This window comes from Notolepis coatsorum (assembly GCF_963971535.1).
Source record: "Notolepis coatsorum genome assembly, chromosome: 14".
Lineage (NCBI taxonomy): Eukaryota > Metazoa > Chordata > Actinopteri > Aulopiformes > Paralepididae > Notolepis > Notolepis coatsorum.
The window spans coordinates 13,482,309-13,504,980 of NC_140178.1; the positions used below are offsets into that span (position 1 = coordinate 13,482,309).

A 22,672-nucleotide genomic window follows, 5' to 3' on the forward strand; every position below is an offset into this window, starting at 1 on the left:
TTTAAAGCTTGGAAATGTCAGCTGCTTCCCTTGGTGTAGCGATGGTTAAACCAACGGTAAACTACAGGTTCTCATGGTGTAGTGTGTATACTAACGGTTCTCCCAGGCGTCGCTTTAGTCCTGTTCTCATGGATCGCCAACAACGTTTCATGGAACGACTTTTGCCTTTTTTTAAACGTTAAAGGTGCTGTAAGTGGTATTTCTTTGTTTGTTAAGTGGTCTACATAATAGTTCTACACTCTGACAGCCATCACTGATGTACAGTAGATTGTCTGGTCAGTAACGTGGGTCTCCCAGTCCCTCCGCTCTGCAGTAAACACAAAATAAATGTTCTGGTATCCCGTTCCCACTTTATCCAATCGGGAGGGAGAACTCCACACTGAAAAGAAATTCTTGACAAAAACTAGTTTTAAGCAAATGTGTCCTTTGTAAAATAATCTATAAGCACATTTGGCTTGGCAAGACTTCTTTAAATAATCTAATACTAATAATAATAATAATAATAATAATAATATATCTAGGGTTCTCTCTCCTGATTGGATAAAGTGTATTTTGTGTTTACTACAGAGCAGGAGGGACTGGGAGACCCATGTTACTGATCACACTCTACATCAGTGATGGCTGTTGGAATGTAGAGCTATTTAACACATTTAAAAATTTTAAATACCACATACAGCACCTTTTTTTTAAAAGAGTAAAAGGTTTGTTTTCGTACGAGACTGTCTCGGTCACCTCATCCTGATGTGTCACTAGCATCGACTGTTCCAGTTCTGGCCCGTTTCTCGATGCTACAGGTTCTACGCTCAGACCTTTTTAGTTTAAAGGTAGAATCTGTGATGTCGTCAAACAGCGACCTCTAGAGGCAAAATACGACAATGCGGTACTGCGCTTTGTTTTTACGGTCTTTGTTTTTGTCTTTGACGGCTGGGTTGGATTTCAGTGAATATAGAGGGGAGGGGTTGCTCAGGCTCTGCCAAGAGAGGTCTGGACACATAGGTCACTAAACTCCAACCCACGTGCAGTCAACAAAACAAAAAGATTAAAGCTCAGCGCCAAGCGGGGCTCTTTTGACTGCATTACAGATTATGTCTTTAAAAGAACCGTGTCAAAGCCATAGCAAGTGTAATTTGTGTGGTTGACATTGACCCCATGTAACCGATGATCCATATAATACCAATCCAAGCATTTAACTCTGGGTACAGTTTTTTTTATTTCGTTTTTATTTTTTTTAAGTGACCGTTATGACGGTCAGCTTTGGCTATGTGAACTGATATTTGGTGCACTGTGGCCATTGATTATATTCACACAATAGGCTGTTTTTGCTCTTATGTCGTGCTCTGGTTGGGATTCCTTTCCACCGCGGGAACCGTGTGAATATAGTCAGTGGTGTCTCTACAGCACTTGTTCGTTAAGGAACCGTTGTTGTTGAAGCTCGTTTTGGACTTGATGTGCTTCTCGGTTTTCAAGTGGACTTGACATCAGCATTGTATTTTTTTTTTTTTTTACACATCCTATGTCAGGATTCATATGGCGTTCACGCCGCACCTCTCATCTCTGTTAAAGGTGCTGTAAGTGCTGTTTTCTTTGTTAAAATATGTTAAATAAATTGTTAAAATACGTAACGTGGGTCTCCCAGTCCCTCAGCAGTAAGTAACAGAAGATACTTTTTCTGGTATCCATTCCCACTTTATCCAATCAAGAGAAAGAACCCTAGATATTTTTACTTATTTCAAGAAATCTTGCTTACTAATGCTTAATCTACTAGCTTGGTAGACTATATATATATTTTTTTAACAACTTTTTCTCCCCATTTTCTATTTTCGAACCCAGCATCTCCTGCGTTGGTGGCGAGCGCCTTGCCCACTCCGCCACCTAGCCGCCCCGCTTGGTAGACTATTTTAACTTGTTTCAAGGACACATATTTTGTTTAAAACATAAAATCTTCACGGGTGGCTAAGTGGCGCAGTGGGCAAGGCGCTCGCCACTAACGCAGGAGATGCTGGGTTCGAGCTCAGCTCTCGGCATTGCTACCAGCTTGGCTGGTCATTCATACCACCACAATTGGCAGTATTAGGGGGTGGGAAAGCTGGTGCGTGGGGATTGGACGTTGTGGACGGCGACTCCTACAGGTCGGTTGGTGCGCCTGTACAGCAGAATCAGGAAGCAACGGGGGCAGCGTGAGCCTCCCACGCGTTACTCCTCGCCACCGAGAGATCGCGCTGTGCAGGTGAAAAGATGCGACAGCTGCCTCCTCGTGTACCGGAGGGGACACGTGATGCAAGGCTTGGTCCTCACTGCAGCCGACCAGTGGGAGGCATAGTCTAGCAACGTTCGAGACAGGGGAGGGGAGAATTGAAGGGAGAATTGGCGAGGTGAAATTGGGATGGGAGAAAAATAGAAAAATAAGGAGAAAAAGTGGATACAAAAAAAAACATAACATTTTCTTATTTTTGTCAGTTCTCTCTCCTGATTGGGTAAAGTGGGAAGGGATACCAGGAAATGTATTTTGTGTTTACTGCAGAGTGGAGGGACTGGGAGACTCATGTTTCTGACCAGACACTCTGTATCAGTGATGGTGAGTGTAGACGACTTATTTTAACAAACAAAACAAAAATACCACCTACAGCACCTTTTTAAAAAAAATCCTCAAATACCCTTCCATCTTGCAGAAGGCTAATTTGGAGTCTGATAATCCAGGTTATTTCACGATATTGAGTCTGATAATCCAGGTTATTTCACGATATTGAGTCTGATAATCCAGGTTATTTCACGATATTGAGTCTGATAATCCAGGTTATTTCACGATATTGAGTCTGATAATCCAGGTTATTTCACGATATTGAGTCTGATAATCCAGGTTATTTCACGATATTGGAAGTGGTTTTTGATCACTACATGGACAGGTTGCTCCTGTGAGGCTCTAGTGTATATAGGTTTGTAAGCATCGTCACTTTGCCTAATACATTTGTACATACCGACATTTGGCATTAAGGCTCTTATTTATTTAAATTTGACAAACAAGTCTACATAATATACTTTACTTGACCAATGTTCAATTGTAAGTCTTTTTTTTTTTTTTTTTTTTATTAATCTTTATCTTGTCAATATATGCCATACAGAATCTTAAATAAATGAAATAAAGATTGAAAAGTACACAAGTTGTGATTGAAGTTGTTTTTATTTTGTTTGATTTGATATTATTTAAGAACATTGTAAACCTAACTGGTGATTTCTTGTGTAACAATATTTTCAGGAGCGTTTGAGAATCAGCTGTTGGAAGCTATAATTGTGTCAATGCAGGATTCAGACACGGAGACAAGGACGCTGCATAACTGCCATGTAGTTCCTGCCCCGCTCACAGTGTGGTTCCCTCTGTCCAGCCAGTCGTCCACACACCGACGTCTCATCGGTCTCCAAATATCATTGTCCCAGTTGCTTTTCAATCGCCTCCCGCAACTTGTTCTTCTGGATCTGAAAATAGAGTAAACGGGCGTCTCAGTAATGGATGATTTAAACATTAGCTATTAAACAGGTCACCATGCTAGTCGACATGTACTCAGTGTGTATTATTTACAGATATGCTATACAGACCCTCATCTGCACCTTTTTTGTCTACCGTTTTACTTTTATTCACATTTTTATATTCATATTCAAATATTTTATTACCTATATTTATTATATTACTATTACCCTGCCTGTACCTCCCCCATGCTGCTATGACACTTGCATATCACTTTGTCCTATGACAAAGGAATATCTTATTTTACAGTAGATTAGATATTGTCATCATACAGTACAACAGAAATACGTTTGGCATCAAATCAGAGTGCAAATGTAACAGTAAAGGGCAATAGTAATATACAATGTACAGGTGATATCTACATAATATGTAAAATGATTATGTGCAGGTATGTACAGACAGATGTGGATAAATAGATATGGTTAACTGTATTATTGTACATGCTATCATACAGAGTTACATGCAGGTGTTTAAGTAGATATATTCAGACTGGTATGGATATATATAGATATGCAGTAAATATACATATATAAATGTATAGATATACAGTATATACAGCACTATTGTACATGCTATCATACAGTTATATGGGTAGACTATAGTATCAGGTAGGTATCATTACTATGACTTGCAGTGGACTTGCAACAGAAATACCCTACCTTTCCGGAGACCGTCAGAGGATAGCCGTCTACAAACATCACATAGTGTGGGATCTTGAAGTGAGAAATCTAGAGGGGCAAAGCCAGAGGTAACAGTTGGTTCAGATGTACTGCGGTCCTGCTACATTCAGCAGTGTGGGTCGTGTACAGTGATTCCCAACCTGGGGCCCGCGGACCCCCTGGGGGTCCGCCAGGGGGCGCAGGTGGTCCGCCAGACCACAGATGATTTGAGGTAATTTTTTCTTTTTTTTTTCTTTCAGAGAAATATTTAATTAGCATATTTTTATCATCAGAAGCATGAATAGTCTCTCCACTACAATAAAAAAGAAAGATAAATAAATAAACATCTAGACATGATTTTTGAACGTTAACAGTAGGCTACCGGGTAGCCGCTAAAACGCGAATCGGTTGACTGTATCACTTTCCGTAGCTAGCCTAGCACGCTAGTTAACTTTCTCGGCTTGTCTGCAGTCAGCCGCCAGAGGCAAAAATGTGTGACAAACGAAAAGGAGATGACGGCAGCTCATCTGCAAAAAAAGTTAGGACCTACAGCAATTGCGAAAATTACATCACCATGGGCTTCACTGAGGGACCAGACAAACGACCTGAGTGTGTGATTTGTGGAGAAAAGTTGGCAAACTCGAGCCTGAAGCCCAGCAAGCTGAAGAGACATCAGGCGTCTAAGCACCCAGAAACCGTTGGGAAGGATCCGGACTTTTTTCGGAGGAAAGAACAGTCTCTCAAGGCGAACAAGCCCCTTGATGGAGCAGGGGTGGCAGTGATTTACAGAAGGCTACCGAAGCCTCCTTTGAGTGTTCGCTTTTAATTGCAAAAGCAAAGAAATATTGGCGAGCAGCTCATCAAACCAGCCTGCATCAAAATGGTTTAGAAACTGTGCGGCCCACAGGTGGCGGATAAACTAAAATCAGTACCACTCTCGAACAATGTAGTGAAAGACCGAATTGATAAGATGTCAAGTGATTGCGAGCAGCAGCTGTCAGAAAAGCTTAGAAAGGGTCCATTTGCCATACAACTTGATGAAACTACAACTGTCGCAGACGAGGCTGTGCTGTATATGTGCAGTATATCGAAAATGAGGATCTGAAGCAGGACATTCTCATGTCAGTCAACCTTACTACCACCACTTGAGGTGAGGATATTTTTACTGCAGTGGATTCTTACTTCATTCAACATAAATGCAAACCGTTCACCATTAGGGCCTGATTTGAGAGGATGAATACAGGATTTGAATATTGGCCAACATTTTGAAATACATATGGTGCAAGATGAGATTTGTTGATTGAAGGCACAAGTCAAAGAAGCATAGTGGGTCTAATTATGATGCATATGCCTGTGTATAAGCAGTTTGTTATTAAAATGACAAAAAAAGTATTAAAATGACAAAAAAAAGTATTTTATGGTATTTTATTAGGAGGGGGGTCCAGGAATTTCATCAGAGATGTTTGGGGGTCCCTGGGGGAAAAAAGGTTGGGAACCCCTGGTCTACACCATAGATATATATATATAAGTAGATGGCACAAGGCGGAGTCTCCAACGTAGTTCACCGGCGGCCATCTTGTCACAGTGAACTATTCTGGTACGTTCTATGGTAGCTGTTGTAAGGTGAGTCTGCACAAACAAAAATACTCTTAACTCGCTCAAATCTTGACGGATTTTCAAACGGTTTGGTTTATTACAAACGTGTTATTACAAACATGTTGCAATTGCAGCTTTTCTTTTCAAAAGATGACTTAATTGTATTGTATGTATGCAGTATGATAACTACATCTCTGATGTTTATAACAAACCAAACCGTTTGAAAATTGAGCAAGCTATGGTTATTTCAATAGTACATGCACCATAGACATTCATGTTATGAGTGGGCGTGCTGCCTGTGGCAAGATGGCCGCCATGTGACAACGTCGGTCTCCATTGGCCAGCAGCGCGGGTGAGTCATCTAGTCTTCATCATGTCTATGGTCTACTCTACACCATAGATATATATCACTAGATGACTCACCCACGCTGCTGGCCAACGGAGACCGACATTGCCACATGGCGGCCATCTTGCGTAGGTGGAGCACACCCACTCATAACATGCATGTCTATGTCTATAAACCAAACCGTTTGTAAATCCATCAAAGATTTCAGCGAGTTAAGAGTATTTTTGTTTGTGCAGACATCACCATCAGCAGTAGTCCACTCAAGCAAGATGGCCACCGGTGAACTACGCGGGAGACTCCGCCTTGAGCCATCTATAGTCTTTATATATATGTCTATGGTCTACACCACCACATGACCTTTCACCTCCTCTCACCTGGCCCTTGCAGAAGGCTCTTATCTCCTCCACACTGGAGGTGTGTCCTTCCTTCAGCCTGATGCAGGCACACACCTGCTCCCCCAGCCGCTCGTCTTTCACCCCAATCACCTAGGAGACGGAGGTAGAGAAATACAACATCTAGAATGTACATTTAAATTATCTGAAAAAAAAATCTACATATCTATAGGTACTAGATCTATATCTGTACATATCCCTTACCTACTCTTACTAGTTACGCTGCTGGCCAGTATGACTTACTACCATAGTGTCTTCATACCTGTATCACTGTACATATTAATATTACAACTATGTACATACATCTAATTAGCACTATTACTCAGTACTAGTACTACGTGGAACATGAAAACATTTGAACGTTTTAAATAGACACAAATAGTCTTTTGGCATAAACTGAATGGAAAGGATCTATCAGAGTCTGTGCTGCCCTCTAGTGGTCGTGAGTCTCACCTGCGCTTCCAGTACTTTGGGATGTGTGTGAAGGAACTGCTCTATCTCAGCAGGGTAGATGTTCTCTCCTCCTCGGATGATCAAGTCCTTGATGCGTCCCTCGATACGGCAGTACCCCAAACTGTTCAGACTGGCGATGTCTCTGTGGGGAGATAATCAAATCACGTTTATAAATAATAATAATAATAATAATAATAATAATAATAATAATAATAATAATAATAATAATAATAATAATAATAATAATAATAATAATAATAATAATAATCAAATCACGTTCAAATGGCCGGCTGGTTCTTAGAGTTCCTCCCGTTTGCTCTGAACTAGAAATACAGATTCTTCCTTTGATGCTTCCAACACCTGGAACGCCCTCCGACTGACTCTGAAAGTTCTTCCTTCTCTTGCTGCATTTAAAAGCATGATCTCCGACCACCGTGTGTCGACCTGTAACTGTCTTAGCTTATTTTTTTATTGTTTATTGTATTTATTGTGCCTATATGTAGGAAATTGCTGATAAACGGTGTCTTGTTGTTTTGTAAGCTTGTCGTCACTGTGAATGAGGGTAACCTCAGTCTCTCACGAGTTGAAAGAAAGGTTTGAAATTCCCGCTCCTCCCGGGCAGCGCGTGTCGAAGTGTCCTTGAGCGGAGTAGGGTATATCTGCAGAGCCACAGAGCCCGGCGTGGACGGGTTTGAGGCGGGGCTTCGTGGCATGGACAAGTATTGTGGCCTGGACAAGTATTTGTTGGAGTGCGCATGCGGATGAGGGGGAGGGGGGGGGGGGGGGGGCTCTCTCGCATATAGTAATAATAGAGTAAATAAACTGTACATATACAGCACTGTTTGTGATACAAAAATAGTAGAGTTCATTAACCTGGCACACAACATACTCGTTCACATGTCATTTTTCTTTCACTAAAGTACAGTTTATTCCCCCTCAAATGTATATACTCTATTTGTAACTGAGGGGTACAATTCCCTGACTGTATTGATAAGTATGGTATCATTAAACCACTACCGCTTGATGTACTTTAACTTCTGGCCATACAGTACACGATATCTAAGTATGATGAACACTTTCCCACATATGAAATCAGGTCCACACAAATATAACAGTCGAAGGTTTAATATAGCAAAAGGTATATACAACATTCACTTAATTACATTTATGATTTGAATGCACTTGTAAGGCAAATGAGTATTCGTAGGCAAATCAACACTGAATGTCCAATCTCTGGTTACGCAGGAAGCAAGTATACAACCTGGTTCTTTAGGGAACTATAGCGATGGTACTTAAGGATTATAGCGGGATACTAAAGGGGTCCTGCTGGTTGTAAGTCAGTAGGGGGGGGGGGGGTTTGGAGAGCCGTCAGCTGCATCCCATCTGGCCAACGATTCCTGGGGAGAATTCAGGTACAGAACACAGTGCCCGCAGGATCTTGATCCACAGATGAATACACTTGGGCCCTCTTGTAGACGGTAGCTGTAGGCTGTAGGTCCACAACGAAGGAGAAGCGAGGCGGCCTCGGTCTGGGTTGAGCGCCGTCTCACCGGGGCTCCTCTCGGGGGTAATTCCAACACTCACCGGCGTTGGCTGTTATCCGCTCCACAAATCAAAGCACCCAAAGCAAATAGATATTCCATGCCGTATAGGCTCAGCAGTCGTCCGGGTAGGTAATCCAATGTGCAGGTCCACTCGTCCTCGCCCAGAACTCCTCGGATGAAAGCACCACGCGTGGTCTGCCCAGCCTGGTTAAGCTTCTAGATAACACGAGGAGGCGATGGGGGTGCTACTCACTTTAGAACTCTAACCGAACGATGCACCATACATAATAGACTATTATTAACTTAATAGAAATACGTCCCACTCGACGGTACAGTGCCAAACTATGACAATTCAGCTATGAATTTACACGAGGTCTCAATGCCTATTCTGGGGCCAAATAGGCCATACTGCACCACACGTGGGTCGTGGGTGAGGCTTCACGTCTGTTACTAGGTTGGAGGGTAAAGGACTAATGGACTAAAAGAAAGTTCTACTTTACTTGCGCCATATTTATATGCACGGTGAACAAATAGTACCATTCGTATTTCGGTAGCCGTATTCCTACGCGGAACCGGGGCTAGTTGGGACATGTTCGTCGGCACTATTGAACTTGACTCAAGGGGCTTGTCTGCTGGCGCCAGGTTCTTGTCCAATGAGAGAATGAACTATTATGGGCTGTAGTAGACTAAAGGGATATTCAGTGTATATGTACAAAGAATATACAAGGGATATCAAACGATATACAAATACTATTAAATATATATCCATAAATAAATATATATATTCGGTTTAATCTGATCCTTCACAACAGCCGCCCCCTAATTAGTCCCACCTAATTAGCTAAGCAGAGACAGATTAACCGCACTGTCTACCACTCAAGGTCCGCTGTAAGGGTCAGTCAACTCACAAAGTCGTGGGGTCATGGTCGTCATCGATAGTGTCTGGGAGTCTTGGCAGTTCTATTAGCCTCGCCACGGGTCGTGTGTAAGTCCGCCCTTGGACGAGCACTTCAGCTGCTCGGACCTTGCCATCGGCACCGGTGATCACTTTGCTTACGCGGCCAGCCGGCCACATAGCTCTGGGTAGTGACTGGTCGATAATCATGACGACTGTTCCTTCTGTCAAATTGTCTCTCTCTTTTACCCACTTCTGGCGGGTCTGTAGAGACGGTAGATAGTGGAGTAGGAAGCTATTCCAAAACTTGTCAGCCAGTACTTGACTGTACCTCCACATTCTTCGGCCGTTCGCTTCTTCAGGCCTGTACATTGTCTGGGGTAGCGCGGGGTCCAGCCGCCCCATCAAGAGTGTGTTGGGGGTGACTGGGTCGACATCTGCTACATCACTTGAGACGTAACCGAGGGGCTTGGAGTTCAATACTCCCTCGATCTCCGTGAGGACTGTCATTAGGACTTCTTCCGCCACAGTCTGGGCCCCAAGCACGGCGTACAGGGCTGTCTTTATAGAACGTACTTCTCGTTCCAAGGTTCCACCGAAGTGGGGTGCGTTCGGGGGATTAAACTGGAAGTCAATCTGGGATGGAGCGAGGTGGGTCTTAAGTTCTGGGCCCATAGCTTGGAAGCTCTCTCTCAGCTCTCTTTCTCCGCCTTTGAAGTTTGTCCCGTGATCAGACAACAATGTAGACGGTTTTCCTTTCCGCGATGTGAATCTTCGGAAGGCCATAAGGAATGAGTCTGTGCTCATGGTTGGAAGGAGTTCGATATGTATCGCTCTGGTGGTCATGCATTTGAATACAATACCCCACCGCTTCTCGGTTCCTCTTCCTTTCTTTATATACAACGGGCCAAAACAGTCCATGCCTGTGGAGTGAAAGGGCTTGTCGCCGAGTCGGAGGCGACAGGGAGGTAGGTCAGCCATCCGGGGTATGCTGGGCTGCGCGCGCCACTTTCGGCAGTCTAGACAGGTTCGCTGGAAGCGTCGCACTGCTTCTCTCCCTTGAAGTATCCAATAGCGACGTGTGATCTCCGCGAAGACTCTCTCTGCTCCTGCGTGGTGCACATCCTCGTCGTATTTCTTTATGATCAGCTCTGTGACCTTGTGTCGGCTGTTCAAGACTATCGGGTACTTAACGTCATCCGGTAGGTCGGGGGCTCTCCGCAGACGACCACCCACTCTGATGAGATTATGGGCATCACTCTCGGGTGCCAGGTGGAGCAGTCTGCTGTCTGATGGGACGGGCTTTCCTCCCTGTAGACAGTCTAGCTCATCTGGGAACGAGTCTCTCTGGGCTCGTTGTAGTAAAAGAAGTTCTGCTTCTTCGTAGTCAGCTGCTGAAATGTCAGTGGTGGGCTGAATCTCTGGGTGGTGCCACAGGAATGTCTTTAGCTGCGCACTCTGTAGGGTGAGGCAATCATCTATGTTGGGGTCTGTGGAGGCAACTGTGCTCAATCCACAGAACATAGGTTTCTTGTTTTCAGCCTCCTCTTTACTCGCCTCCCGTGGGGTGGGCGTAGGCCACTCTTCTTCCGGGAGCTTGAGGAACTCTGGTCCGTCACTGTAGATGTTGTGACGGGTGAGGTCATCTAGGGACATTCCCCGGGTGATGACGTCAGCTGGGTTGTGTTTGGTGTCCACATACCGCCAGCTTGCTGCTTCTGTTAACTCTTGAATCTCTGTGACTCTGACTCCCACGAAGACCTTGTATCTGCATGAATCAGACTTGATCCATGTGAGTACTGTCGTAGAGTCTGACCACAAGATTGTTCTTTGCACCGGGATGGTGAGTTCACGTTGGATTAACGTGGCTAGATGCGCTCCTGCTAGGGCTGCGCAGAGCTCTAGACGCGGGATAGATTGTTGCTTTCGTGGGGCTATTCTTGAGCGAGCCAGGATGAAAGCGGTGTGTATCTCTCCTCCCTTCTCTTGGGCACGCAAGTAGGCCACAGATCCATAGGCTACTTCGGAGGCGTCGCTGAAGACGTGTAGATCCATCTTGCATGTCTCTGGCCTCACTGTGGGTGGGAAGTAGCTGCGGCGTATGTTGACGCCTGGGAGTGAGCGGAGTTCCGTCTCCCACTCTCTCCATGTGGAGGCAAGGTGTGCGGGTATTGGGTCGTCCCAGCCCTGGTCCTTGTCCCATAGTGCTCGTACAATCATCTTTGCCCTGGTGGTGTAAGGTAGAATACATCCCAACGGGTCATATTGTCTGGCGAGTGTTCTGTACACACTCCGCCTGGTGGTCGGTATCGCCGTCGACCTTCCCTGCTCCGTGGTCAGGGGTTTGTGTCTATAGTGGAGCGAGTCTGTTTTGAAGCGCCAGACTAGTCCTAGTGTCATTTCTTGGGCTTCTCCTGGGATGGTCGCCATCCAGGTCTCGCTACTGGCTGCCTTGTCCGCGGGGGAGAGGCTGCGCAATACTTGCGGGTCGCTGCTGGCCCACTGCCTGAGATCAAAGCCGCCTTTGATCAGGGAGGCGCGTAGCTTGAGTAGGAGAGCCTCGGCTTCTTCTTGGGTCGAACCGCTTTGTAAACAGTTGTCCACGTAGAAACTGTTCTTCACACTGTGTCGGACCTCTTTATCTGCTGCTGGGTCCTCTGCGACGTGTTTCTGCAGTGCAAATGTAGCACAGCACGGGCTGCATGTGGTTCCGAAGGGGAGGACTTCCTATTGGTAGATGGCTGGGTGCTCATCTCCGATCCTCTCTCTCCATAGGAACCGCAGTAGGGGCTTATCCTCCTCCACTAGTCTCACCTGCAGGAACATACCTTTGATATCCCCGCTGATAGCCACCTTGTCCTGGCGGAAGCGTAGTAGCACGCCTAGTAGAGAGGGGCCGAGTGTGGGGCCGGGCAAGAGCTCTTTATTCAGATTCTGGGATCCGATCTGGTAGCTGCAGTTAAACACAATGCGATCCTTGCCGTTGTGGTGGACCTTGTGGTGCGGCACGTACCATGATTCGGTCGTCTGATCGGCCTCTTTAATGTCAATCTTCATTACGTGTCTCGCTGTGATTAGCTTCTCAATCTCAGCGCGGTACACACTCTCTTGAGCGGGGTCTTTGGCTAGGCGCCGCTCGGTGTTCAATAGATACCGCTCCGTAGCTTCTTTCGTGGCGTGAAAGGTGGGCATTCCCTCTCGCCTCAGGAGTGGAGTTGCGTATCTCATCACTCCGCTGACTGTGACTCTCTTTGTCCCTTGCTCGAGGAGGTTTATGGCGTAAATGTCTTCTTTAGAATGAATGTCTTTCTTTTCATTCTTAAAGGGCATTGTCTCTAGTGTCCATAGCCTCTCGACATGCTGCAGGAGAGTGGTGTCTTCTTCTGTCACTCTGGAGTGGAGGCAGCTAGTGGCTGCTGTTCGGTTGAGAGATTTAGCGAGGGGGCCTTGTAGTGTCCATCCTAGGCGGGTCTCGACTGCTGCAGGACAGCCTCTGGGTCCTGTATGGACCCGGTCTATCGGGACTATGAGGTCTGCATGGTCAGAGCCTATCAGCAGGGTCGGGGTGGCGCCGTCTATGAGCGGGATAGGTAGTTGACGCAGGTGCACATATTTATCCATCAGTTTGGCGATGGGGTAGGTGTACTGTGATAGTCCTATTTCTTGGCTGGTGAAAGCATTTGTAATCCTATACCGTCTCTCTGGCTGCCCGCTTGCTGCGATAGTGAAGGAGACATTCTCGCCTTTTATCGTCTTTAAATCTCTTCTTATTGTCCGAATCGTCATCTGGTTCTCGCTCCCCCGCAGTCCCAGCTGGGCCGCAGCGGATGCGAGGAGAAGGGTCTTCTCTGACCCGTCATCAAGGACGGCGTAAGTGTCCATGGCTTTATCTTGGTGGCTCAATGTTACACGGACTACCTTTAAGAGCACCTGGGCGCCGCTGCTGCTGGCGGGGTCAATGTACATGACACTTGCCTTTGTGCTGCTCGATGGTGCAGGTGCAGGCTTTCTTCTGTTACTGTCGTGTAGGACATCTAGGTGGGCTCCGTCACACCGACTGCACCTCTTCTTTAGGCGGCACTCGGCTGCCATGTGACTGCGCGCACATCGGTAACAGCGCCTGTTGGACTTTATCCATTGACTCACTTCTTCTGCATTCATCTTCTTGAACAGGTCACATTGTGACAGCCAGTGTTCCTTCTCGCAGTACGGGCACACCATCTTCCACTTCTCTTTTCTCAAGGGGGTACTGTGGTTCTTACTGCTCGGTACTGATTCTGATTGGTGCATGACAGTCACTGATCTTCTTCCATCGTTTACTCTCCTAGGTCCCTCTCTGGAGCTTGGTGTGCTCCGCACGAATGTATCCAAGCGTAGGCTGCTGACTTCTCTCGTCAGGAAGTCGGCTAAATCGAGGAGGGATGGTTCGGGACCGTTAGGATCACGGTGGTCTCTTTGCCGCCTAAAGCGCTCTTGTCTGGCGGGCGGCAGCTTCTCTAAAATCCTCTCGACGTTAGAGTTGGCGTATAGCTCGTGCATACCCTTTTCTCGTTGCGCTCCCAGCATCCCTACCAGGGACTGCACTTTTATAGACAGGTCGTCTAGTGAGCGATTGTCTGTTGCTGGGGGTAGGCGGTCAATATGCCTTATCTCTTGGATTACGTAATCCCATATACGTCCATATCTCTGGTCCAGCGCTGCTAGAGCCGCGGTGTATGGGGTCGTAGAGGTGGCATAGGCTAGCGCTATATTGTGCGCTCGGGGTACTTTCAGGTGCTTCAGTAATATTGCATACTTGTGGCGTTCGTCAACGACATCCACCATCATTGTCTCTAAGCACATCCGGAGCTCCGTGTACTGTGCTCGATTCTCATGGGTGAAGTCTGGAAACGTCGGTGTGCCAATGTATGACGCCGTGGATGGCTGGCACATCGGTGAGCGTTGGGAGAGAGGCCTCCTAGGCGAGTCTCCTCTTGCACCTCTCTGTGGGCTGGTACCGGCAGGGTACCATGGCCCGCTGGTCCAGGTACTGTTCCTCGGGGCTGGTCGTGCGTCATGCTCACCCGTGAATAGAGTCGGGGGTCTGTAGCGCAGCGCCGCGGGGGTATAGCCTGGGCTGTACTGGACCTCCTGGTCCGGTGGAGTACTGTGCTGTCGTCGGGCTTGGTTCTCCTCCTCTCCCTCTTCTTCTTCTGTCAGGTCCTCTAGATCCTGTAGTCGTTTATTTAGCCTCTCCGCAGTGTATGCTGCTCCTTCCTTGTAGCTGGGTCTCGCTTGGACCGGTCGGGGAAGGGGGTCTGCGGGGGGTATAGGCTCTCTCTGGTGGTCAAGTTCAGGGTCGCTTGGTCGGTTAGGGGATGCTGCCCTTGACTGTTGTCTCGACGAGGCCCTTGAACCCCTGGCGGAGGGAGAGGGTGTTGCCTTGGTGATCAGCTGCTCCATTAGCTGCGCTTGTAGTCTGTCGCGCTCGCCCTGTAGTCTGTCGCGCTCGGCTTCGCGCTTGATGAGAGCGATGTCGCGCTCTGCTTCTCTTTGGGCACCGTCAGCGGCGCGCTGGGTGTCGGACCGGTCTCTTGCCATATTCTCTTCCGTCTGAAGGCGTCTCATCTCCAGGCGTATGTGCTCTTCTTCGCTCCGTTGCTGTGTTTGGAGTCGATCGCGTTCACCCTGAAGTCGATCGTGTTCACCCTGGAGTCGATCGCGTTCGGTAGAGGCTGTCAGGCTGACGAGGAACGCCTGTGACAGCATCCTCTCCGCCTCGCTGGGGGAAGACGCTTGTAGAGGTGAGCCGCTCCTGGCTGTACTCGTTGGGGAGTCCTGGAGCTCTATCTCCTCGGCGCTCTCCTCATCTTGTTCCGTGCAGGGTTCCACCTCTGGAGGGTTGTCTTCCTCCCGGAGCTGGTCGGGGACTACTTCTTCGGTATTGGCGGGGGGTAAAGGCATGTCTGTTCCCTCCTGGTCCCCACCGTGAGCTTGGTCAGTTACATTAGAACCCACTAGGGTCTCTGTGGTCGGGGTAACCTGGTCGTTAAGGTCAGACATAATTTTACTTTCTACTTTTACCGCGTTTACCGTCTGTAGAAGGCTAGGTAGTTGACTGACAGCGTAATCCTCTAAGTACTGAGGTGTCTGTCGTCTGCGCCGCGGGCGTTCTACGTTAGGAGGACCGTTTCGTGGAGTGTTCATCATAGGCCATTTCAATATTAATAACACTATATTAATATTACACTAGTTACCCTCCGGCTCGAAGGACCAATTGTAACTGAGGGGTACAATTCCCTGACTGTATTGATAAGTATGGTATCATTAAACCACTACCGCTTGATGTACTTTAACTTCTGGCCATACAGTACACGATATCTAAGTATGATGAACACTTTCCCACATATGAAATCAGGTCCACACAAATATAACAGTCGAAGGTTTAATATAGCAAAAGGTATATACAACATTCACTTAATTACATTTATGATTTGAATGCACTTGTAAGGCAAATTAGTATTCGTAGGCAAATCAACACTGAATGTCCAATCTCTGGTTACGCAGGAAGCAAGTATACAACCTGGTTCTTTAGGGAACTATAGCGATGGTACTTAAGGATTATAGCGGGATACTAAAGGGGTCCTGCTGGTTGTAAGTCAGTAGGGGGGGGGGGGTTTGGAGAGCCGTCAGCTGCATCCCATCTGGCCAACGATTCCTGGGGAGAATTCAGGTACAGAACACAGTGCCCGCAGGATCTTGATCCACAGATGAATACACTTGGGCCCTCTTGTAGACGGTAGCTGTAGGCTGTAGGTCCACAACGAAGGAGAAGCGAGGCGGCCTCGGTCTGGGTTGAGCGCCGTCTCACCGGGGCTCCTCTCGGGGGTAATTCCAACACTCACCGGCGTTGGCTGTTATCCGCTCCACAAATCAAAGCACCCAAAGCAAATAGATATTCCATGCCGTATAGGCTCAGCAGTCGTCCGGGTAGGTAATCCAATGTGCAGGTCCACTCGTCCTCGCCCAGAACTCCTCGGATGAAAGCACCACGCGTGGTCTGCCCAGCCTGGTTAAGCTTCTAGATAACACGAGGAGGCGATGGGGGTGCTACTCACTTTAGAACTCTAACCGAACGATGCACCATACATAATAGACTATTATTAACTTAATAGAAATACGTCCCACTCGACGGTACAGTGCCAAACTATGACAATTCAGCTATGAATTTACACGAGGTCTCAATGCCTATTCTGGGGCCAAATAGGCCATACTGCACCACACGTGGGTCGTGGGTGAGGCTTCACGTCTGTTACTAGGTTGGAGGGTAAAGGACTAATGGACTAAAAGAAAGTTCTACTTTACTTGCGCCATATTTATATGCACGGTGAACAAATAGTACCATTCGTATTTCGGTAGCCGTATTCCTACGCGGAACCGGGGCTAGTTGGGACATGTTCGTCGGCACTATTGAACTTGACTCAAGGGGCTTGTCTGCTGGCGCCAGGTTCTTGTCCAATGAGAGAATGAACTATTATGGGCTGTAGTAGACTAAAGGGATATTCAGTGTATATGTACAAAGAATATACAAGGGATATCAAACGATATACAAATACTATTAAATATATATCCATAAATAAATATATATATTCGGTTTAATCTGATCCTTCACAACACTATTATTACTATATATACTACTACTATTTTTGTATCACAAACAGTGCTGTATATTTGTAGACCTCTTCCAATGTACAGTTTATATGTCTGAGGAGAAGACTGGTACTCATCAGCTTCGTCTCCACAAAGTAGGCTACTGGGGGGTCTACTGTATGTGAGACATATTTCCTTTAGAGTGAAAGAAAAATGACATGTGAACGAGTATGTTGTGTGCCAGGTTAATGCACTCTACTATTTTTGTATCACAAACAGTGCTGTATATGTACAGTTTATTCCCCCTCAAATGTATATACTCTATTATTACTATATGCGAGAGAGCCCCCCCCCCCCCAACAGTGCTGTATATTTGTAGACCTCTTCCAATGTACAGTTTATGTATATACTCTATTATTACTATATGCGAGAGAGCCCCCCCCCCCCCCCCCCCCTCATCCGCATGCGCACTCCAACAAATACTTGTCGTAAACGAGAGAGAGAGAGCGAGCGAGAGAGCCCCCCCCCCCCCCCCCCCCCCCCCTCATCCGCATGCGCACTCCAACAAATACTTGTCCATGCCACAATACTTGTCCATGCCACGAAGCCCCGCCTCAAACCCGTCCACGCCGGGCTCTGTGGCTCTGCAGATATACCCTATTGGCTTGAGCGAGACACTTAACCCCTAACTGCTCCCAATGAGCAGGTCTGCACCTTGCACGGTCGTCTCCGCCGTCGGTGTGTGAATGTGTGAGTGAGGAACAAATTGTAAAGTGCTTTTGATCAAAGCTGCTATATAAATGCAGCCATTTACCATTATTTGTTTACCAAATGGGTTCCCTGGCCTGTGAAACTCATTAGAATGTTTGATACGACATACGGGTTGGAACCATTTGCACATGGTTTGTACTGTGATGCTGTGACCTGAACGATACTTTGTCCCATTTGGACTGTATTGGAGGCTGGTGAGAGGATGCTAGTGTTGTTTCTCAACACTAAAGCAACTGCTGAAATGATGGCCTGTACCGGTCAACATCACGCCAGACAACGTTTAATCATCTGTAGTGTGGTAGTGAAAGGGTTAACCATCTATAGTGTGGTAGTGAAAGGGTTAACGGTCTGTAGTGTGATAGTGAAAGTGTTAAGGTAGTGAAAGGGTTAACCTTATGTAGTGTGGTAGTGAAAGGTTTACCTTCTGTAGTGTGGTAGTGAAAGGGTTAACCGTCTGTAGTGTGGTAGTGAAAGGGTTAACCGTCTGTAGTGTGGTAGTGAAAGGGTTAACCGTATGTATTGTGGTAGTGAAAGGGTTAACCGTCTGTAGTGTGGTAGTGAAAGGGTTAACCGTATGTAGTGTGGTAGTGAAAGGGTTAACCATATGTAGTGTGGTAGTGAAAGGTTTACCTTCTGTAGTGTGGTAGTGAAAGGGTTAACCGTATGTATTGTGGTAGTGAAAGGGTTAACCGTCTGTAGTGTGGTAGTGAAAGGGTTAACCGTATGTATTGTGGTAGTGAAAGGGTTAACCGTCTGTAGTGTGGTAGTGAAAGGGTTAACCGTATGTAGTGTGGTAGTGAAAGGGTTAACCATATGTAGTGTGGTAGTGAAAGGGTTAGCGGTCTGTAGTGTGGTAGTGAAATGGTTAACCTTCTGTAGCGTGGTAGTGAAAGGGTTAACCTTCTGTAGTGTGGTAGTGAAAGGTTAACCTTCTGTAGTGTGGTAGTGAAAGGGTTAACCTTCTGTAGTGTTGTCATGAAAGGGTTAACCGTCTGTAGTGTGGTAGTGAAAGGGTTAACCTTCTGTAGTGTTGTCATGAAAGGGTTAACCGTCTGTAGTGTGGTAGTGAAATGGTTAACCTTCTGTAGCGTGGTAGTGAAAGGGTTAACCTTCTGTAGTGTGGTAGTGAAAGGTTAACCTTCTGTAGTGTGGTAGTGAAAGGGTTAACCTTCTGTAGTGTTGTCGTGAAAGGGTTAACCGTCTGTAGTGTGGTAGTGAAATGGTTAACCTTCTGTAGCGTGGTAGTGAAAGGGTTAACCTTCTGTAGCGTGGTAGTGAAAGTGAATCCGTCCTTTAAATCTGGCACCTGTTCTTTCCATTGTAAACCTTCCTCAGCGTCTCCTAGCAACAGTGTGATTGATGACGTCATCCCCTCACCCGGTCCTGTACCAGCGGTCCTTGGAGATCACCTCTCTGGTCTTGTCCGGGTCGTCCCAGTACTCCAGCATCACACAGTAGCCCCTGATCAGCAGCTCCCCCTGGGCTCCCAGAGGGACCATCTCCCCGCTGGAGGGCTCCACCACCTTGGCCTGTCGTCAAGGACACAGAGAGAGTCAGGGAGTGCTGACGTGATCTCTCTACATGTAGCGGATACACCAGTAGGACTCAGGGGGATGAAAGGGGAACAGCAACCGTACCTCCGTGTGGCTCATCGTAGATTGGTAAGGTAAGGTAAGGTAAGGTAAGGTAAGGTAAGGTAAGGTAAGGTAAGGTAAGGTAAGGTAAGGTAAGGTAAGGTAAGGTAAGGTAAGATAAGGTAAGGTAAGGTACCTCTGTGTGGCTCATCACACAGCCGATAGTGTTCATCTTCAGCTCCTCGTTGTCGAGCGGGAACCCCAGGAAGGTCACAGGGCTGTTCTCCGTGGTTCCGTAAGCTATCTGGTTACAAAACACCGGAGTACAGAATTGAATTGATCACACTCACTTTCTACAGCTTCCACACCCTGTGGGAGATTGTCCATGAGGCTTTCACTGCAGATGGGGGGATAGGGGAGGAAAGGATGTACGCTGCTTGCGTTTTATTCTACTTTTAAACATCGAGGACATAAGGAATGGTTGCTTGGGTGTTATTCCGCTTTTAAAGATATATGACAGACAGAAAGGTTGCTTGAGTGTTATTCTACTTTAAAAAGATCCAGGATAGGCGGCTAGGGGGTGTAGTGGGCAAGGCGCTCGCCACCAATGCGGGAGACGCTGGGTTCGAGCCCAGCTCTCCGCATTGCTATCAGCTTGGCTGGTCGTTCATACTAACACAATTGGCAGTGTTAGGGGTGGGAAAGCTGATGGGTGGGGATCGGACGTTGTGGACAGCGACTCCTACAGGTCGGTTGGTGCGCCTGTACAGCAGAATCAGGAAGCGACGGGGGCGGCGTGTCCCTCCCACGCAGACCCCCGCCGCTGAGAGATCGTGCTGTGCAGGTGAAAAGATGCGACGGCTGCTTCCTCGAGTACCGGAGGGGACACGTGATGCAAGGCTTCGTCCACATTGCAGCGGGCTTGTGGGAGGCATGGCCTAACAACGTTCTAGACAGGGGAGGGGAGAATTGGACGATACGAAATTGGGATGGGAGAAAAATAGAAAATGGGAGAAAAAAGTAGATAAAAAAATTTAAAATATCCAGGATAGACAGAAAGGCTGCTCACCATCATCTGTTTCACGTTCATGTCTGTTATGAGTTTCCTCATGATCTCAGGTGGACACGGAGATCCCGCCATGATTCCTAGATCACAACAACATGACGTATATCAGAAGGATCCCCCTTCACACGGTTAACCCTTTCCTCCCAGGCAACATCTATCAGTCACACAACACACCAATCACGTCTCAGTCGCCAAATTGTCTCACCAGCTTCCAGCGATGACAAGTCGTACTTGTGGAAATCTGGCCGACCGAGCAGGTCGATGAACATCGTGGGCGTGCCGTAGACGAAGTTGCACCTAAGATAGGATAAGATAAGATAAGATAAGATAAGATAAGATAAGATAAGGTAAGGTAAGGTAAGGTAAGGCAAGGTAAGGTAAGGTAAGGTCAAATAAGATAAGATAAGATATTCCTTTATTGATCCCCTTGGGGGAATTCGGGCGTCATATCAGCTCGGGGGAGGGGGGAGGGGAGGTACAGGTATGGGCAGAGTAATAGTAGAAAGACATAAATATAGGCAATAAAGTTAGATCGGAATCTATGTAAACAAAGGTGTGGATGAGGGTCTGTGTGCCCTATCGGTTATTGTTATTATACGTTACACTAAATATAGGCAATAAAGAATTAAAATCTGAATATATGTAACGGATGGTACCGCGAAGCGCAGTCACGATGGACTTCAGATGTTGTGAAGTGACTGGGGTGAGTAGTGGTGCTATGGGTTAAACTCACTCTCATCCTCAAAAAAAAGACACATAGACACGTTACAAAGCAGTGAGTTCACTTCTTGGTATAGAGGTCTGTGCTGTTGCCCGCGGCGTGGGAGACCCGGGTTCGAAACTCCCTCGCGGGGCATCGAAGTGACGATGTCACAACCGTTACATATATACTATGAGAATATATATACGATACTGGAGAAATAGGAAGCGGATGTGTACATCGATGATATGAAACACACATGTGTGTGTTAAATATTTGCGTCTGCAAATTTGGCAACACATACGTTGTACCTTTCGTTCTGAATGGCCTCCAGGTTGGCACGGCCGTCAAACCCTGCGGAGGGGAAGACCAGCGTCACGCCGTGCAGAGCCATGCACATCCCTCCCAGGACCGAGCCAAAACAATGGTACATGGGCACAGGGACGCACACTCTCACCCGGGGCTGGGTGGAGAGGAGAAAACGATTCAATTTACATTGTGTTACGACGCACTCCTGTTAGCCAAACATGCGGTACAGACTTACCCTCCATTCGTATCCCATTCGGAGACCACAGAGGTAGGCGTTGTTGACGATATTGTAGTGCGAGAGAGTTGCTCCTTTTGGGCTTCCTGTGGTTCCCTGAAAGAAACAAGACACAAGGTCACTCACAGACAAATAAACAAGGAAATATTGACCGATCTTGACCAATCAGCTACATGCAATACAATGTAGTCTGTCACTGAATCACATTAAATGGTAAATTAACTGCATTTATACAGTACTTTTAACCAAAGAGCTTTACAATTTATGCCTCGCATTCACCCGTTCACTCACACATTCACACACCGACGGCGGAGGCGACCATGCAAGGTGCCAACCTGCTCATCAGGAGCAATTAGGGGTCTTGCTTTTATAAAAAAAAAAAACGAAATGATTTTCATAAAATCTGTAGATACTATATATCTGTACATATCCCTTACCTATTCTTACTAGTTACGCTGCTGGCCAGTATGACTAACTACCATAGTGTCTTTATACCCAGCCCTGTTGTCTTTATACCCAGCCCTGTATCACTGTACATATTAATAATAATACTGTCTTGCTCAAGGGCACTTCGACACACTGCTGGAAGGGGCCAAAATTTAACCGGGAACATAACCTTCTTACTGTCCTTTTTAGGGCTGACCCCTATTAATCGATTAGTCGACTAATCAGTCGAAAGGAGCCGTAGTCGACTGGCCAACCTCTTAGTCGAATATAAAAAAAATATATATATATATTAATAAAAAAATATATATATTTTTTTAATCATTCTTTCCAAAAGAAAAGAGGCCTAGAAGCGTGGCTAACGCTAATGGCACACATACCAGAGGCTAACTGCCTACGAAAACAGGCACAGAGGCACTGAAAGAGGATTTCACCCATCTAATGAACACACTAGACTAGACAAATATCAAGATGTATCCATCAGTGGACCAATTGCATGCTTTTGCAGAGGACAAGAAGCCTTCAGTCGACTCCTTCAG

The 22,672-nt window shown here is 46.6% G+C and overlaps 1 protein-coding gene across 1 annotated transcript in view; it reads right to left on the reverse strand.

Moving 5' to 3' along the window:
• Nucleotides 1-3,420: 3,420 nt before the first annotated feature.
• Nucleotides 3,421-22,672, reverse strand: part of LOC311240423 (medium-chain acyl-CoA ligase ACSF2, mitochondrial-like) — a gene marked incomplete at both ends in the record, with an annotated part of 33,164 nt that continues 13,912 nt past the window's right edge. Inside the window, 10 exons of the mRNA XM_084329007.1 lie at nucleotides 3,421-3,471; nucleotides 4,180-4,248; nucleotides 6,496-6,606; nucleotides 6,967-7,108; nucleotides 19,183-19,334; nucleotides 19,576-19,683; nucleotides 20,449-20,525; nucleotides 20,651-20,742; nucleotides 21,457-21,608; nucleotides 21,690-21,785. Coding sequence (XP_084185133.1) covers nucleotides 3,421-3,471; nucleotides 4,180-4,248; nucleotides 6,496-6,606; nucleotides 6,967-7,108; nucleotides 19,183-19,334; nucleotides 19,576-19,683; nucleotides 20,449-20,525; nucleotides 20,651-20,742; nucleotides 21,457-21,608; nucleotides 21,690-21,785 — 1,050 coding nt within the window. The remainder of the gene's footprint in view (nucleotides 3,472-4,179; nucleotides 4,249-6,495; nucleotides 6,607-6,966; nucleotides 7,109-19,182; nucleotides 19,335-19,575; nucleotides 19,684-20,448; nucleotides 20,526-20,650; nucleotides 20,743-21,456; nucleotides 21,609-21,689; nucleotides 21,786-22,672) is intronic.